The sequence below is a fragment of the Apodemus sylvaticus genome, chromosome 9 (genome assembly GCF_947179515.1).
Source record: "Apodemus sylvaticus chromosome 9, mApoSyl1.1, whole genome shotgun sequence".
Classification (NCBI taxonomy): Eukaryota; Metazoa; Chordata; class Mammalia; order Rodentia; family Muridae; genus Apodemus; species Apodemus sylvaticus.
In genome coordinates, this window is record NC_067480.1 from 8,141,184 (window position 1) to 8,160,841 (window position 19,658).

General features: G+C 45.2%; 1 protein-coding gene across 1 annotated transcript in view; it reads left to right on the plus strand.

Annotated features, from left to right (window-relative positions):
* Rab31 (RAB31, member RAS oncogene family) overlaps window positions 1-19,658 on the plus strand; it is a 131,255-nt gene that overhangs the window by 74,637 nt on the left and 36,960 nt on the right. The window contains exons 4-5 of the mRNA XM_052192419.1: window positions 7,945-8,016; window positions 9,383-9,489. Of these exons, the coding sequence (XP_052048379.1) occupies window positions 7,945-8,016; window positions 9,383-9,489 (179 nt within the window). The remainder of the gene's footprint in view (window positions 1-7,944; window positions 8,017-9,382; window positions 9,490-19,658) is intronic.

Here is a 19,658-nt window from a genome sequence, read left to right on the forward strand (position 1 = left end):
TGTATAGCTGTGGGCTACCATGAATACTTCTTTTGAGTTTTCTCTTGGGGTCATCTTAGGCCATCTCTCTGAGAATGCTCTTCCAGGACTGCTAAGATGGGGAAGCAAACTACTGTCCCAGTAACAAACAAGGTGCGATCTGGGAGGAGAGTCCGTCCTTCCAAGCCAGCAAGTGCCAGTCTCCTTTTCAGGGGCCTCTCTTTCTCTGTGTACCAGGAGCCTCTGCTGGACACACTTGGTTTTGCAGTGAGATTTCCGGTTGGTACACCTAGTACCAAGTGTGTTGAGGAGTTGGGAAGGTGTCTTTGTCTCAGCTTCACTTCTGTGGGACGCCCAGGAGTCCTTACCACCGTCTTCGAAGAGCTCCTATCTGGTCTCTCCAAGATGACTTGGGCTACAGAGCACTGCAGCCAGTCACGAGTAATTGTCCTGTTTGGGCCTGATCTGGCCTTCTGTGCTGGGCTCTTCTCAGAACCAAGGCTACTGCAAGGTCAGAGCAGGGTCGCCTTGGTGCTGTCAGCCTTGAAGATCGATGTAGTGTACTGGTCAGGTCATCAAGACAATCCTTAGTGATGAGGATGCCCGAGGTCTCCTGTGAACAAATCCTCCTGAAAAGAAGCTGTGTCTGCCGAGACTGATGCCGAGTTGGTGAGGACTCCAGCTGTTCCGTGGGAAGGTTGGAATGAAGCAAGTCCAGACACTAGTTGCCTTTTTTTTTTTTGGGCTGGTTCAAGCCTTAGAAGAGTTATTCCTTGACCAAGTCTGTCAGAGCAAACACCCTGTGACTAATACATTAAGCGCCTTTTGGAACCTAGCTGCTTAGCGGACTCTGACTTCCACCAGCCCCAATGCTCATAGACTATCTTGGGCCTATAGAAAAATCTTCTCTCATCTCATGCCTGACTCTCTAATGTATCCACCAACATATATTAAACTTGTCTTGATTTATGACTTTGTTTCTTATTAAAAACTAAATAAAACTGCTTCCACATAGGAAGTGGGATTTGGAGTAACCTAATTCTGTGTTCCTTAAGCTGGGGTCAATCAGAATGGCTACAGAAGAAACTCTTATTCCCTTTGAGATGAGAGCCCTGTTTTTTTTTTTTTTTTTTTTTTTCTCTCGACACTTTTGAGTCAAGCAGGAGTTTAATCCAAAGTGAAGGAGACAGATACAAGATAAAGGCAGGGTGCCAGGGCGCCACCCTGTCCTTGTGGGATCAAGTGTGGAGTCAGCCTTTTTAGCAAAAACAGGTTCGAGGCAGCTATTATCACGAGGTATCATTTTGGACTTTTAGGAAATTCCTATGCTTGCCAATACCCAGGAATCTAAATTGAGGCTCATGACCTTGGGAAGTGTGCACCTCTACAGCAGAGCAAATGTTTATATTTGTATGATATCCCAGCGCGTGGAAGATTCTAGGCTTTTGTACTTCTTCTCCTTCTCCCTTTTCTTCTCTCTCTTCCTCCTCCTCCTCTTTATTATTATTAATTATTATTTCTTAAAACTGAACCTGGGGCTGCTAAGAGCAAGCACTCCACCACTGAGCTGTACCACCTCTACTGTCTTATAAATACACTAGTCTTGGCACTACAGATGGCTCAGCAGATTAGAGCTCTAGGTGCTCTTCTGGAGGATCTGAGTTTGGTCCCCAGCACCCCTGTGGCAACTCACAATTGTTTGTAACTCCAGTTCCTGGGAATCGACGCCATCAGCTGAGGCCCTTGATCACCATGCACACTCTTGGTGCACATACACGCAGGCAAAGATGTTCATAGACAAAAAGTAATTTAACCACAGGAGCACACATCTTGGTGGTACATGCCTTTCATTCCAGAAAGTAGAGACACCGAGAAAGTTCCAGGCCAGACAGAGCCTGTCAGAAAGGAAGCCCCATTGGTTCTAGCAAAGGAAGCTGAGCCCCTCCTCTCTCCTTTCTCCTCTCCTCTCCTGTTTTGTTTTGTTATTGAGACAGGGTATGTAGCCCATGCTATCCTGCACCCCACTATGTAGGCAAGGCTAGCCTCACACTCAGAGATTTGCCTGCCTCTGTCTCCTGAATGTTGGGATTAAAGACATCCCCCCCTGTCCCCCACGCATGAAGGAGCACTTTTGGATTTAATGGCATATTTATTAAAAAGGAAAAAAGTAAGAAAGGCGTTTCTTGCTATTGCATAAGTCATGTATCATCTTTAAAAAAAAGTGAGCCAGGCTTGGTGGCGCACGCTTGTAATCCCAGCACTTGGGAGGCAGAGGCAGGTAGATTTCTGAGTTCGAGGCCAGCCTGGTCTACAAAGTGAGTTCAGGACAGCCAGGGCTACACAGAGAAACCCTGTCTCAAAAAACAACAACAACAACAACAAACAAAAAAATGAAAACAAGTCCTCAGGATGACACCACCATTCTTTGGTACTAAGCGTTGTGGATAGCTCCCTCCATTTTCTCCAGGCCCTCTCTGTTTACCCCTCCATTCTGTCGGGTGTCAGGATGTTGAGGCAGGCATATTAACTAGGCTCTCTTTTCAGGGAAGAGAGAAGGTCTGTGTGAAACTGGGACAGAGAGATCCTTCATTACCGTTTTTTCCATTCAGCTCCTGCCAGTGGAGCACGCTGGGAATGGCAAGAATTTTCTTCCATCACCCGCCTTTGTTACAGTTCTCCCGGGCCTTGGGGCCTTTTGGCTTTTGCCCTTGACTCGCCCTGGCTGTGACTGTGGCTGCCCTGCATTCCTGGGCAGGGCTGGAGCTTCTAATTGGGAGCTGGCACCTGAGGCCTATCTGCAAACTGGCTACAGACTGGCTTTGTCCCTGGCTGCCTCTGACTCTCCAGGGACAGCTCATTCTCTGAAAAAAAAAATCACTCTGCAGGATCTGTCCTGCAAGATCCGGAACCTGAGGCCAGAATGTCTGGCAGGGCTGATTCTCATCTGGGGAGCAGAGCCCAGCTGGAGCCATGTTTGTTTGGAAACTTCGTGTCTTTTCCTCTACGGCTCATTCCTGACCTGCAGTTCTGCTACTGTGAAATTTATGAAGTCATCACATGCGAGTTAAGAATCTTGTTTGGAGGATTTCCTGGCATAATACTTTCACTGTATTTGAGAAAGGGAAAAAAGAGAGGGAGGGAGGAAGCAGGGGGTGGAGAGGAGGAGGATGAAGGGAGGAGAGGGAGTGTGTGTGTGTGTGTGTGTGTACGTGTACGTGTACGTGTACGTGTAGAGTGTACAGTCTATAGACACTCAAAAATGCACATCTTCTTTGAGTCAACAATTCTACCTTTTACAGGATCACAGATGATGCCCAGAATCCACTGTGAGTTTCAGAGACAGAAAACTTCTAGCCACCATTTCTACAACCATCTTTACCTCCATTCCACTTTTTTTTTCCGAGACAGGGTTTCTCTGTATGGCCTTGCTGTCCTGGAACTCACTCTGTAGGCCAGGCTGGCCTTGAACTCAGAGATCCTTGCCTCTGCCCCCCAAGTGCTGGGATTACAGACGTGCGCCACCACCGCCCGTTGAAGAGAGCCCTTAAAAACCATGATAAAGATGCTGAAGTCCAGCTCACAGTCAATGGCTTTGAGGAGGGAGGGGAAGGACTCGGGTTTTTAAGGGGCTTTGACCATGCTCCAGTGAGTATACAGGCAACACAAATAGGACTCAGTGCCCCCCCATCTCTCTTCCTTTCTCTCCTTCCTCTTCCTCTTCTTCTCCTTCTTCTTCATTTGTTTATTTAGGAGGGCACAAATGTAACAGGGTGGATCTGGGAGGAACAGGAAGTGAGTATGATTGGGGTTGTGCTTTGTATGACATTCCCAAATAATCAATAAATATATATATATATAAAAAAAAGAAAGAAAGAAAAGGAACTATAGTGAGGAGCTGTCTTTCCAGTTCCCTGTGTTAAATGTCTCATCCTCAGTGTGGCGCTATTGGAAGGTGGAAGAACTGCAGTGGGTGGGACCTGTCTTGGGGTCACTGGGGTCACTCCCTTGAAGGGAGTTTGTGGAATCCTGGCAACTTCTCTCTCTGTTCTGTGATCCATCCCTCGTGAAGTGAGGTCTTGCTCCAGCCATGAAAAGTCTTAACTACAGGCTGAATCTGACTAATTGATAGTAGACTAGAACCCCAAACCTCTGAGATAAGATAGCCTCTTTCTCTCAGCTGATCACCTCAGATACTTTGCTAGTGTGCTAGGAGGCTGACTGCTACAGCATTCATCCACAAGAGCCGAAAAGGCTAGCACCTGAAGGTCGCTCCTTTCTCACTGTGTGGACAACTATAAAAAACCAAGTAGTCAGGGCTGGGGAGGTAACTCCATAGTGAACCGTGGATATTGCTCTTCCAGAGGACCTGAATTTGGTTCCCAGCACTCGTGTTGGACAGCTCACCACCGCCTCCGTAAGACCAGATCCAAGGGGATTCGGACACACACACACACACACACACACACACACCCCATACCCCCATACACACACACACAACCACACACACACACACACACACACCCCATACCCCCATACACACATACACAACCACACACATACACACACACACACACACACACCCCATACCCCCATATACACACACACAACCACACACATACACACACACACAAAGTGAAATCTTAAAAAAAAAAAAAAAAAACCAAAAAACAAAACGAGAGGCTGGAGAGATGGCTCAGCAGTTAAGAGCACTGACACACTGACTGCTCTTCCAAAGGTCCCGAGTTCAATTTCCAGCATCTACATGGCGGCTCACAACTGTCTATAATGGGATCTGATGCCCTCTTCTGGTGAGTCTGAAGACAGCTACAGTGTACTCATATACATAAAATAAAAAAATCTTTAAATAAAACAACCCACCAAACAAACAAAACTAGTCACATGTCCAAAGAACATAGATAACTACTATCTCTTTGAAGAGACAAATTGGCACAGAATTTTCTGTGCTGCTCCTAAACGGTACCTGGGCATTATCTGAACACTGAAATTTAAAGTGTATATTTTGTTGAGTCGTCTGTGAAGACTTGGAATTGGCGTCTGATGTGTTGATTTCTAAATAGCCTTTCGAAAAAGATTTTAATAAGAAAGCTTTTACCAACCTCCTACAAGTATGACCTTTATTCTGGAAGAATCTTCTGTGATCTTCCTGTCGATATTAACTCTGACCTCTCTCAAAGTAAATTATATCACAGCAGTCCGTGGCTAAGTGTGTGCACTTCTGTTCTCGCTGTGTGAGGCGAACGGATATATACTGTAAGCTAGACATGATTCATCTCTTTGTCCTTCACAAATATTACCCTTTGGTCAATGCATTATTGAGTTTCGGAACTGAGACATTAACTTTTAATTTATTAAAACCCTTTCGTCTCCAGCAATAAAGTCCTTTAAGTGGCTTCACCAACAGATTTATTTCAGAGTGATTCCTTTGTGGGGAATGGAAGAAAGCTAATGCATTGCAGGCTGAGGGTTTTCAATAATTCATGAGACCCGCGTGCCTTTGGCTCTTCTAGAGGCAGCTTTGGAGGCAGAGCTCAAAGGGAAATCTCATGTCTGAGTTCTGGGAAGTGGGTTTGTGTTCACACTTAGCAGAGGCTGTTTTGAAAACAAGAAGTGGGGGGGGGGGGGAAGCTCACCTGATAGGCTGAGAGGCAGCTTGTATGCACCCTCTGTCTTTAGCAAAGCCTGGTGCTTACAGACATTTCTTTTTCCTCCCATGAACCAAAATCCTGAGTGGTCTTGACGCAGGAGGAGTGTATTGCCAGGGGTGGGTTGAAGGTGAATCCTCAGATCAAGGCAGTTAGTGCAGACATAGGGAGATGTTTGACTGTGAAAGCCCTGCATGGTATCTTGTGCTGTGAGACCTGGTGTGGTGTTTGTGGGCAGAGGAAAGTGGCAGACTCTCCCTCACCCCATTTCTTAAAAGCCACTGAACCCCAGGGTGGTTTTCCTTCAGAGAGAGACTTGTTTGTGATCACTGCATCCTGACTTCTTTCGAGGTATTCTGAGCAGTCCACCGAGAAGTGCCTTGTGGGAGAAAGAGAGAGAGGGTAGTTTTGTTGTTTGCCAGAAATACTACGGGATTCACATTTCCTCTTCCTCCTTTGTGCCCCAACAGAAATAGCTGATTTTTTAAATATTTTTTGAAATATATCATTTTTTTTGTGTGTGTGTGGGTGGGGACATGTGGCCCTGCTACTCCGCCCAGATGGAGGTCAGAGAACTTGGAGGATGTGGTTCCCGCCTTCAGCCACGCGGGCTCCTGGGATTGAACTCAGGTCTTCAGGCTTGGTGGCAAGTGCCCTTACCTGCTGAGCCATGGCCTGCTCATTGTCATTTTAACCTAAACTCATCTTACTTAAAATTATTGTGTAATTTATATGATATAGCCTTTTAAATGTGAAAACTACTGGGCCTTCTCCTGCTGACAGTTTGGGAATGATCTAGAATTTATAGAACCATTGCTGTCCACCCTTTCCACAGGAAATTCTATCATTTCTGCTGCCTTTAGACAGTTTTCCACTTCACAGTATGTCAAAAAAGATGTTTCCCCTTAAATAAAAATCCTCTTCATTTCAGGGGTTGTGGAACATTCTGTTGTCTACGTACGTTTTAGTCAGCCTCGGCTAGAACAAAATGCTGCAGAGCAGGGTTTTAGAGGACAGACATTTCTTTCTCATGGTTTTGATCCTGGTTCACAGTCTACCTCCTTCCTGTATCCTCACGTACAGGGTGTAGAGGGGACATTCTTCCTCTCTGTGTAATTCTCTAATCCCATTGTGAGACTCTCTTCATGACCTCACCTGACCCCATGACCTATGACCCCTTATGATCATCCCTCAGAAATGCCATCACACTGAGAAGGATGTCAACCCTGGAGTTGTGCAGGAGCACACAGACATCCGGTGCAGGACGTTACACAGTGCCGTGATGAACCTTCATGTTCTTTGAGGTTTTTTTTTTTTTTTTTTTACTTCCATTACAACATAGGGATTTAAATGTCATTCTGGGCCTGGTGGCCATGCTAGTATATATTTCCTGTAAGTAGACTTCTGAGTCAAAGGGTATGCACATGTCAGTTTCTGCTGTGTCGATTCCAGTAGCTTTGCAGGGAAGCACTAAATACCATACCCCTGTAGTAGTTGAGGGTGTCTCACTCCCCAGACCCACCCCAAAACTGAATCTAAGGCCTTTTAATGTTTATTGAATTACTAAATACCTCATCATTCTTAGATCATTCCTTTGTTAATTGAATCAGTGTAAATATTTACAGGTAACTCTGGAATGAGTACTTATCATTTCTTCGTTTCCCTGTCGAGCTCTTTTTCACACTGGTTTATCCCAACAGCTTCTTAAATAAAAAATTAAATTAAATTAAATCAAAATACAAATTAAAAATACATAATCAAATCTGCATATAATGTATACATTCAGAGAATTTCAGAGAATAATTATCCGTTTTATTTGAGGATGAGAGATTCTGGATCTCACCATTTCTTGATTTGGGGGCTGAAGCCCATCCCGTGCGTCACCATTAGCTGACCTTGGTGGGTAACAAAGCTCCTGACGGAACTGGACCCAGCTGGGTCCTTGCTTCTTCCCTGTAGCTCTGCAGAGGTCTAGGACTCTATCTTTTCCTTACCACCGTGTAGTTCTAATGAGACCGTCCCAGGCCAGTAGAGAAAAGAAAAATTCAGAGGAAGGCAACACTGAAAATAAATCTGCAGCTGGCTTTTGGCCCAGAGGAGATTTCACGGTCCATAAACCACAAGTGTATGTATAGTTGGGGAGCAAAATTTATTATTTAATTTTAAGTCCGGAGAAGTCCAAGGGGGCGGGGGATTTAGAGCTCCTACGGGGATGATGCAGCATAAAATTTTAATGTGTGGCTTAGGGATGCTTAAACCTGTTTGTTGACTGCGGCCTGAGACTGCTGCCTGCTTTCCGCAGTTCCACTCCCTGGCTCCCATGTACTACCGAGGGTCGGCGGCAGCTGTCATAGTCTACGACATCACTAAGCAGGTAAGAAGCTCTCCAATTTGAGCCGCCCCCCTGGGTGACACTGATTCTTGCCAGTGCCCCAGGAGCCTTGGCGGCCTGGCGGCCAAGGACACCAAAAGCTACGCAGCCAGTGTGTTTCGCTCACAAAGACGCTTCAATCCATCTTCTCAATCACAGAAGCAATAGCATGACCCTTTAAAGAAACATCTGTTTCTTTTATTTATGTGTATGAATAGTTTACCTGCATATATATCAGACACTACACGTGTCTGGTTCCCACAGAGGTGAGAAGAGGGCATTGGATATGGACTTGCAGAGACTTACGAGTCACCATGGAGGTGCTGGGAACCAAACCTGGTCCCCTGAAAGAGCAGCCGGTGGTTTAGCTGCTGGGTCACCTTTCCACCCATTTGTTAAAACTGCGCTCTCACCAGGCCAGGCCATGCCCGTGAGCACTTTCCTTGAGAATGTCTTAAGTTCTGGGTGTTTTATCATTATGGCTTATTTTCTGTTAGTGGTTCAGTTGCACCATTCAAAGGTCAGAGGCAACATTTGTGCCTATAAAGGTAACTGTGTATATTCTTGTAGTCAGGTGTCCCCATTTATCTGTGGTGTGACTTTCTGTAGTCCTTGTTATCCAAGGTCAACTACCACCCAAAAGTATTGAACGGAAAATTCCAGATCAAGTGGTACATTTAAAACAATGTACTCTATTATTATGATTATACTACTTGGTTACTGTTTTTATCTCACTCGGCCCTCATGTTTGCTTCAATTGTGCCATGGGCACTCGTGGGACAGGAGCAGGTTGTCTCTGGGCTTGGGTTCTAGGCCAGTGTCAGGTGCCCACTGAGGGCCCTGGAGTGTATCTCCTGCAGGTGAGACTGGCTGGAATGGATTCTGAGGTAAATTCGTTAACAAGCACGCGCTTCGGTTTGCTGGCCTTCCTCCTGCCCCAGTCCCTCTGGAATGCTGACTGGTAGCTGGCTCATTGCCGTTGTGTAGTCCATGAGTTCTGACCACGTCCACCAAACGTCTGTCCACCTGGCCTCTGTCCTAGAGGAAGGTTAGGGTGAAGGGCAAACAGGACCTAAACAAACATTTCTTCTGAAGTAAGCCTCTGTATTTGCTTGATCCTGAGATCCTGGTTCCCACAGAGCCGAGGCTGTTATTTCTAGTCAATAGTTATTACAGAAGAAAGTTACAAATGTGATTTTTAACCCCCTCAAGCTTTAATTTAGAAAGAGACATCTGGGCTAATGTAAAGTAAGTGTCCCCTACAAACGTGTTGTTTTATTTTTCCGTTGACCTACACGGGGTTCATATCTCTACCTCTTTGAAATGTATTGGCAGGTCTTCTCAGTGACTCATCTTGGTTTTTTATTAGGATTCATTTCACACCTTGAAAAAATGGGTTAAAGAGCTGAAGGAGCACGGCCCAGAAAACATTGTGATGGCGATTGCCGGGAACAAGTGTGACCTATCCGATATTAGGTAAGACACATTGTGTGTGTGTGATATGTACGCAACCTATCTGATATTACATAAGATACATTTCAGGTGTGTGTGTGTGTGTGTGATGTGTGAGAGAGATGTGTGTGCGTGCATGCTATCTGATATTAGGTAAGACACATTTCAAGTGTGTGTGATGTGTGTGTGTGAGAGAGGGGGGAGAGAGGTGTGTATGTGTGTGTGATATGTACACAATCTATCTGATATTAGGTAAGACACAGTCCAAATGTGTGTGTGTATGTGTGTGGTGTGCAACCTTTCTGATATTAGGTAAGACACATTTCAAGTATATGTGTGTGTGTGTGGGGGGGTGAGATGTGTGTGTATGTGACCTATCTGATATTAGGTAAGACACATTTCAAGTGTGTGTGTATGTATGTGTGTGTGATGTACGTACAGATATGTACACAATCTGATATTAGGTAAAACATATTCCAAATGTGTGTATGTGTACGTGATGTGTGTACAACCTATCTGATATTAGGTAAGACACATTTCAAGTGTATATGTGTGTGTGTGTGTGTGTGTGTGTGTGTGAGAGAGAGAGAGAGAGAGAGAGAGAGAGAGAGAGATGTGTGTGTGAGAGATGTGAGTGTGAGAGATATGTGTGTGTGACCTATCTGATGTTAGGTAAAACACATTTCAAGTGTGTGTGCATGTGTAAGTGTGTGTATGTGTGTGTATATGACCTACCCAAAATTAGATAAGGCAAATTTCAAGTGTGTGTGTGTGTGTATGTGTGTGTCTGTGATACGTGTGTGCATGTGTGTGATATGTGCACATGACCAACTGATATCAGGTAAAACACATTTTAAATCTGTGTGTGTGTGTGTGTGTGTGTGTGTGTGTCACAGCTCCCACCCCCAGCTGCCTCTGACTAAATGCAATTATGTCTTTGCTTATGTCTATGCTCTCTGTGTAATGACTTAACTGATGGCCCCTCACTGTGGCAATCAGCGTGATATTATCCTGCCAGAGTGGAATTATAGGAGAATGATATAAACCTTATGGTTCCTACAAGGATGAATATTAAGTTGAACAACCTATACATAGCACAGCCACATTGATTACCCTAGATGTTGAAGAACTAGATTGTTTTACCACCTTATTTGACTTATTAACATTACTACTAATATAATTTTAATAATACTTTCACATACAAACAGCCAAGAGAAGTCTTGTTACTGTTCACAACATCTGCTTGTCTTAGATTTTAACTCAAGGATGTGGTCCAGTCTATATAATAATGTTACTATTTTGACATAATATCTGAATATGATAGATTTTAACACCCCAAGTGGCAATGGCTTATGGGACTTTCTTGACCTGCTGTCTCAGTTCTTTTTTTTTTTATCGTTAGATCAGAATACCCAAGCTGGGTTTTTGTAAAGCAAAGAAGTTCATTGTGCTTTGCCTAGAGCTTCATGAATGGAATGCTGGTGACTGGATCGTAGTACACCATGGGAGAGAAACAGAGAGGGAGCATCTGCAGAGTTGATCATTGGTGAGGCAGGGGCCCGACAAGAGTCAGTGACTTAGGTCGCTCTTTCTACAACGAGCTATTCTCACGGGGACTGAGCAGCCTGTCACGAGAACCACACCGATCTCTTCCGAGGGTGATGGCCTCCGTGACCTAGCTCCCATCCATTCTCCCAGCATGCTTCTTGCTCACCAGCTTTGAGGGCCACACTCACACGACCTAACCAGTGGAGAGTGGATTAGAGGCTGGATGACCTTATCCGGCCGGTTAAACTCACCATGTTTGCAATGGTTGCCACTTCGAGGAGTTATGTATTAGTCATCCTTTCCCGAGACGGATCCATTCCAATCTCCAGTGGCTATCGGAAACCATAGACTACTTCATACCCCACATATGTTATGATTTTTTCCGATATATACAAATCTATGATGAAATTCATTTTATACAGTAGGCATAGTAAGTAATAAAGATGAAGAACACCAACTAATAAAATAGAATAGATTGTAATAGTATAATATAGTAAGAGGCTGTTTAAAATGCACTGAATTATTTATTTCTGGAATTTTCCATTTGATAGATTTGGATTCAGTTGACTGTGGGACACTGAAACCCTGGGAAGGCAAACCTCTGGTGTGGGAGGCGCCTGTTGCAGACTTGTTTTGACTCTGTTCCCTTGACTCTGAGTTCTTAGGAATTCCTCGACTTCATTCATAAAGAGCTACACCATGCTCCTGGGGTTTTGATATCTAAATATGATTAAACCAAAATTAAATAAGCATTGAAAATGGATCTTGGCAAAGGCCTGAAGTGGCGTTTGGTAAATTTACTCTGTTTCTTTGTGTTTGCAAACACGTTATATCACATCGCATCAGGTGACTTTGTAATCTCCGTGAACTCCACTTAATCGCCTATTTTCCGGTGGTTGGACTAGTCTTTAAGCTCTCCAGACTCAGATCAGATATGCTCCTTTATTGTAATCCTGAAGCAGCTGTCCGGCCAGTGTAAGGCCACCCTACACTGGGTGGTGGGTGGGCTGAACTGGCCTCACTGAAGGAAGCTGGCTCATCTAATACCTCATGGAGGTAAAGGGGAACTTTGACAGTAAAGACCCCCTTTCTCGTGGTGTGTGTGTGTGTGTGTAGTCTGATGGACTAGAAGTTAAGCACAAACTGATTTCAAATTGAATGAGATAGGACTGTTTGCTGCAAGAATGGGAAACCTAACTGAGATTAATCTTAGGAAAGAGGCATGAGGTGTTGCTGTTCCTATGATAAAAACATGCCTGCCTTTAGCTCTGGTCTTTGGTATGTCCCTATTGGTCTGTGGAGAAACAGTGCCCTGGAATCTCTGTTTCAGTTCTCCACATCTGACTAGGAACTTGTGGCCCTCAGAAGAAATGTGGCCAGTACAAGTTGGGGGAGGGTGGGGGCTGTTGATGAGGGCCAGCCCCAGATTAGCACAGTCTCCAGACAAAACAGGATGGCTGCCTCTCATTCCCGGGGTAGACTCACTGGTGCTCCCTGCAGATATCCTGGTGTCTGCCCCGCATCGTACAGATCCAGCTAGGATGAACTGGCAAACAATGTGGCCATCTTACTCAACTATAAATCCTCTCATGGGCGGGTGGCTCTCCTTAAAGGCTATGGTGACAGCGGAGCCCGCCCTCCTGGGTGGCACGGCAACCTTTCTGTTCAGCTTCTTTTGTTTCATTAGTTTGGACTCAGTGAGGTCTGAATCCAGCACTTCAGGATCCCACAGGTGTTCAGAGCGTGGGGAAACAGACTTCATTGTGTGTGCAGTCAATGGAGAGGGCCCTTGATTATGCAACAGAGGAAATGACTTTTTATTGTAGTTCTTGTTCAAACCTCTGAATAGGTCAGTGAGAAAGACTTTTTATTTTTTTTTAAAATATTGATAAATCAGTTAGTTTATCTATCTCTATTATCTATCAATCATCTATCTATTACCTATCTAATCATCTATCATCTATGTCTGTTGGTCTGTCTATCTATCTATCTATTTATCTATCTATCTATCTATCTATCTATCTATCTATCTATCATCTATTATCTGTCTGTTTTTCAGTCAGCCTGTTTGTCTGCCTGCCTGTCTGCCTGCCTGTCTGTCTGTCTGCCTGCCTGTCTGTCTGTCTTTTAGTCTGTCTGTCTATGTGTACCTGTCATGGCATACTTGTCAGAGACAACTTATGGGGGTTCCTCCTTCTACCACATGTGTCCTTTGAACTCAGGTCACCCAGGCTTGGCAGCAAGCCCCCTTCCTCACCGAGCCTGCTCGCCCGCTCTGCATGAGTTCCTTGAGGTTTGCTTTATGGCTTAGCACGTGCTGTATCCTAGAGAATATCCCATAGAAGATCAGGCCAGTAAGGTGCTGGTTTTTTGTTTTGATATTTTTTCTTCTTGCTTTTGCTTTTTTGTTTTTCCCTTATGTCTGTGGTACACGTCTCTGCATATGCATGCTCACATATGTGTGAGTGCAGATGGAGGTCAGAGGTCGGTGTCAGGTGCCTTCTTTGACCTGATCTATTACAGCAAGGCCTGCCAGTTTGTCCTGGGGATGCAGCGTCCCCTCTCAAGTGCTGGGATTTCAGATGGGCAGCCATGTCGTCCAGATTTAATTCTTTACCCTTGCATGGCAACTGCTTTCTCTACTGAGCCATCTCACCAAACCTCCCACCGAGTTTTTAACATGTTTTAATTTTTTTCTTTTTTCTCAGTGGAACTAGAGATGGGACTTAGAGTGTGCCGCTGAAGGGAGGAACAAACCGTGAGCCTCTCTAAGTTGGCCTTGATGGCTTTGAACCAGCTCACTCAGCTCAAGGCAGGCCATGTGTGTGTGTGTGTGTGTGTGTGTGTGTGTGTGTGTGTTTCGAGACAGGGTTTCTCTGTGTAGCCCTGGCTGTCCTGGAACTCACTCTGTAGACCAGGCTGGCCTCGAACTTAGAAATCCGCTGCCTCTGCCTCCCAAGTGCTGGGATCAATGGCGTACGACACCACTGCCCGAGGCCTTGTGATTGGACTTCCTGAGCAGCTGAGATTATTAACCAGGACTGGCTTAAAGACACATTCTTATATTTTCTTTCTCCTTTTGAAGAAAGAGATAGGTAGGTAGGTAGATAGATAGATATGACAGAGAAACAGAGAAAGACAGAAAGCACCAGCCTTCTGAAAATAACACGGCTTTAACTAAATTTTAAATTCCTTTTAATATTTTGAATCTCATTCTTTTGTGACTAGTTGATACTGGTGTTCCATTTATGATAATGATATAAAACTTTCTAGAAAAATGTCAGTACTGGCTTATGTTTATGATATCTACAGGGGAAAAATTTTAAGGGACATACTGGAAAGTTCTTACATGTAATAAATAGATTCAGCAGCATTGTAGGATACAAGACACAGAAAGCTCAATTACATTTCTGTTTATTAATAGAGAGAATGCAGAAACTGAAATGAAAAAAACCACAATACCTTTTACAGTTGCTCCAAAAAATGAAATACTAGCTCCGTACAGGACCTGTGTATTGAAAATTGCAAAATGCTCGTGAAAAATCCGATAAGACCTGAACAAATGAGGACGCATGACTCTGCTCATCTGTCAGGAGTCTTAGTGTGCTAAAGGTCCATGTGCTCTGAAATGATTTCTAGATTTAAATGAAATTCCTGTTACTGTCTTAGCGGAGACTTAGCACGAGCAAGTCAATTCCTGGGCTCAGGAGGCAGCCCGAGGGTAGGAGAGCTTCCTGAGCGACCATGAAGACTTCAGCCCCTGTAAAAATCTCAGATTGTCCACTGGCTCCTGTAACTGTGGTGCGGGGTGATGGGTAATCTTGGTTGTCAACCGTGGTGGACAGAGGAGCACCTAGGCAGCTGGTAAACCACACCTGCACGTGTGTGAGGGCATTTCCCTTGCGGGCGCCACAGCAGGCTGGGCGCCAATGGAACACTGGGAAAAGGAGGCACAGTCTTCATATCTTTCCTCACACACTCTTTGTCTCACTGTTTCTCTCTCACACACTGTCTCTTGTCCTCCTTCTTGCTCTATTACTCTCTTGCTCTTGCCCTCCCTCCCTCCCTTCTTTTCTCTCTCCTTTCCTCCCTTCTTCCCTCCTTCCCTCTTTCCTTCCTTCCCTCTCTCCTTCCCTTTCTCCCTCCCTCCCTCTTTCCTTCTTTCCCTTCCTCCCTCTTTCCTTCCCTCCTTCCCTCTCTCTTTCCTTCACTCTCCCCGTCCTCCCTCCCTCCCTCCCTTCTTTTCTCTCTCCTTTCCTCCCTTCCTCTGTCCTTCCCTCTTTCCTTCCTTCCCTCTCTCCTTCCCTTCCTCCCTCCCTCCCTTCTTCCTGCCACAATGTGATCCTCTCTGCTCTGCTGCCTGGTCTTTGCTGTGGTGGCCTAAGATCTCTGAGGTAAGGGCTAAGGAGAATCTTCCCCCCCTTAAGTTATTTGCTCAGGCAAGAGACCCCGCATCCTGGAGCAAACACACAAGGATTAGTGCAGGGACTGTAGAGAAGAACTCTCAGAACTTAACATTCAAGAACAGAGCTCCAAACTGAAAAGGGACAGACTCTCCATAGAGTCAGAGAACAAAGACAGAAGAGATGTTCAGCATCACCTTTGGCCTTGCAAAATGGTGAAGTGAAGATCAGGGCCAGTCCCCGGTGTTGGCAAGATGACCCAGTGAGTAAAAACACTGCGTATGCACATCTGAGCTGGAAGGAATGAACCAGGTCTTGAAAGTTGTTCTCTGGTCTCCACAAACACTCCATGCTGTGTTGGCTTGGATCTCCTGCTGTCTGGAGAATAACCTTACCAGGAGTCTGTCAAAGCAGGAACTGGTTTTTATTGTATCTGTCTTTTGTTTATATAGGGTTGAGGAACAGGGTGGAGATTTCTGATGAGTTGAGATGGGGGTGGGGAAGGGTAACAGAGGGTGTGGGGTGTCTGACAGAGCCAATGAAGTTATTCTACATCAGCTGTAGGTAGGCAAAGGCTGGCTTAAGCAAGTCATGCTGAGTCTTTCTCAAGCAAAAGTGAATGACAGGTCTCTAAAATTGAGACAAGGCTCAGGCTCCCTCACTAGGCCTCAGTATCTAACTGAATAAGGCCCAACACTCACGGACTTTGGGCAGCATCCCCAGACTCTCATGAGCCCGGATGTCACTGAACAACTGGCTAAACACAGAAGATTGTGATATACTTACTGTGTGGACCACTGCTCAGTCACAAAAGCAAACAGACCGCCAGTTGGATGAGCCTTCAGGGGCATTGTGCTGAGTGAAGAAAGCTATGGGTGAGCTCTGCATTACTATAGCAAATGCCGGGCGTAATTCGGTTTACAGGGAGAAAAGGTTCGTTTTAACTCAGACCTCAGGGATTTCAGTCTGTGGTTGCTTGGCCCCTTTCCTTTGAGCCTAGATGGTTCATAACAGTGGGAGTTTGCGGCAAACCAACAGGTCCACCTTATGGATAGGGATGAAAAGACCCAAGCTTTGTAATTCTCTTCACAGGCTTGTGAGTAGTGACCTACAGCTTCTCATGAGGCCTCACCTCAAGAGCAGCCACCACCTCCAATATCAGTAACGTGGGCCTCAGCTGCTACCGCAAGGGCCTCCTCTGGGAGACATTTCAAATCCAAGCCACAGCAGAATCCAGTTCCAAACATTGCACTATGTGTGATGCCCTTTGTAACATTTTAAATAAAAACAACCGTAGTAACAGAGAACAGGATTGGAGTGGTTGCCTGAGGTTATGTTTGGGGGCAGTGGATAAGGGGGTTTCCGGGGACCTAAGCAGAAGGCACAACAGTGCGGAGCTTGATACACACGCTGTTGTGTGACACTTCCTGAGGAATCTTAAACACTCCACACAGGGAACTGAGGACAGGCCAAAGTAACAATACTACCAAATCCAGCGTGGTGAAGCAATGAGTTTATTGGGGCTACTTACAGGAGTAGGGCTGACGGTTAATTACAGGGGCAGGGATGACTCAAAGGCAGTGTCCTCACCGAAAGCCCACACAGTGTGAGTGATGGCTCATAAAATCGGGAGACATGGGAGCACACTGTGAGACTTGCACACAGCTTAGATCAAATAGTCTAGTCCAGGCAGCTCAGCTCTGGGGCTCCTCACATGTCCTTTCTACCCCTGGGGGAAGGATAGGCTTTGCACCTCTATTTAGTTTCAGGGACTTTCTGAGACTTACAAGCTGTTTGCTTCATGAGTTAAAAGAGCCTCCCTTCAAGATGAAATATTTCAATTTGGAGGAAATGGGTACAAGTGAGAGACTATCGGTAGGCCTCGGAAATCCAATTAAGAACACACCAGTGTTAAATCTTATTTGCAATATTATAATATTTGAAATGGGGTCTCAGGTAGCCTAGGCTGACCTTAAACTCACTATATAGCATCCCGCCTCTGTCTCCTGAGTGCTGAGGTTATTGTTATATATCACCAAATTATTTTGCTTGGCCTTTTTTCCCCTTCACTTTGTTTACTTAGTAGGGTAGAGGGCAAGAAAGCTGTAAGGAGGTCAGAGGGCAGCCTGGGGGAGTTGGTTCTCTCCTTCCTCCCTGTGAGCTCCAGAGATGGAGTTCAGATCAGCAGGCTTGGCAGCAAAACCCACCAAGCCATCTTGATGCCCACCCACTCCTCTGTAATAGAAGTTCACGCGTAGCTCAGGATGGCCTTGAACTTGTAATCCTTCTGCCTCAGCCTACTGACTACTGCCTCTGGGAATACAGACTATTACCACTATGACTGCCTCCTTCTTTTTAAAAAATATCTATCTATCTATCTATCTATCTATCTATCTATCTATCTATCTAATGTATATATGAGTGCATTGTAGTTATACTGATGGTTGTGAGCCATCACGTGGTTTCTGGGAATTTTAATTCTCTGCTCGCTCCAGTCATGACCCCCTACCCCCCACCCCCACCCCGGTCTGGTTGGCCCACTCCCTCTGGTCTAAAGATTTATTTATTTATTTATTTATTGTTTTGTTTTGTTTTTTTGAGACAGGGTTTCTCTGTAGCCCTGGCTGTCCTGGAACTCACTCTGTAGACCAGGCTGGCCTCTAACTCAGAAATCTGCCTGCCTCTGCCTCCCATGTGCTGGGATTAAAGGTGTGCGCCACCACCGCCTGGCTAAGATTTATTTATTATTATATCTAAGTACACTGTAGCTGTCTTCAGACACACCAGAACAGGGAGAGCAGTCAGTGCTCTTAACTGCTGAGCCGCCTCTCTAGCCCATGACTGCCTTCTTAAGGTAGTGATGGATGTGTGTGGCCAGACATCAAGACTGAGGGTCTTCCTCGTTTGCTTACTAACTTGTCTTTCGCCAGTTTGGCTGGGCTGGGATCTTCTCCCTCTGCCTTCCAGTGCTGGACTTAGAGGCACACACAGATGCAACTATTTATTTATTTTTTAAATATACGTGTGGGCATCCAAACTCAGGTCTTTGATCCTGTGCAGCAAATCTTTACTGACTGAACCATCTCTCACTGCCTTGGGGTGTTTTTCTTATAAGTGCTTGTGAATCTATAATTATATCCATGAAAATCTCAGTAAAATAAAATTTACTGACTTTAGATGGGGAAAAGGTTAGAACAGTGCTAAATATATGTGTATGCGTATTATGCACGGATCATTTATATACACAGCCAGACTTCTGAAAAGAGTTGTATGTGACTGATATTTTGCCAGCACACTGAGTGAAATGATTAATTTGATCATACTGACACACATAGGATACAAGAGAAATACAGGATGATGCTATTAAAAGCTGCCACTTAAAGCATTTTCCTAGGTTATTTAAGGTCCAGCATTTAATACACACACACATACACACACACACACACACACACACTCACATGCACACAAGCAAGCATGCACCACCAACACCAAGGAAAATAACTCTAAAAGAAGAAAGGCCAACCCTGCTCTATTGGTCTCTGTCCAGAGTACATGTGTGTTTCAGAGACAGAAATAGAAATAGTCTGGCAATGACAGGGCCTGTGAACCTAGTGGGCATCCGCCTGTGGAGCGCTCTGTGGCAGGAGAATCAAGCAGTTGGTCAGCCAATCTGGCTGCTCCAGATTCTGCCTGCTGGCACGACTCTTCCAGGGCGTGAGCCAGCTCTCCAGGTCCCAGACCTTATTCCAAGGCTGCCCTCGTTTTACTCTAATCCCAAAGGGCTTTGCTCTTTCATTCTTTCCAGAAAGCTGGATATTTTATTGGGTCTTACAGAAGGACAGTGTATAGAGCTTCTGTCGGTCTGTCTGTCTGCCCTCCCCTCCCCGTGTATGTGTGTGTGTGTGTATAAATGATCTAATGATCTCACCTAACAGACATTGGTGGTGTAAGCTTGTCTGCCACCCTTAAGAGGAGCTGTGCACAGCATATTTTGAGAGTGTGCTGGGACAGAAGTAGTTTAGCCTGTGTCTAGCAGACCATATGAGGCATCAGGAGTGGTGGGATGGGCATAAAAGACAACAGCTCCTCCCCCAGTCCGTGTCTCTTGAGCAAGACAGAGGACAGGAGACGTTAAGTAGCCCTCATCCAAACTTGGGAGTTCAGATTTCAGAAATACTTTCATATACATAAATCACTATATTGGAGTTGGAACCTAAATCTAAATACATATACCTTACAAAC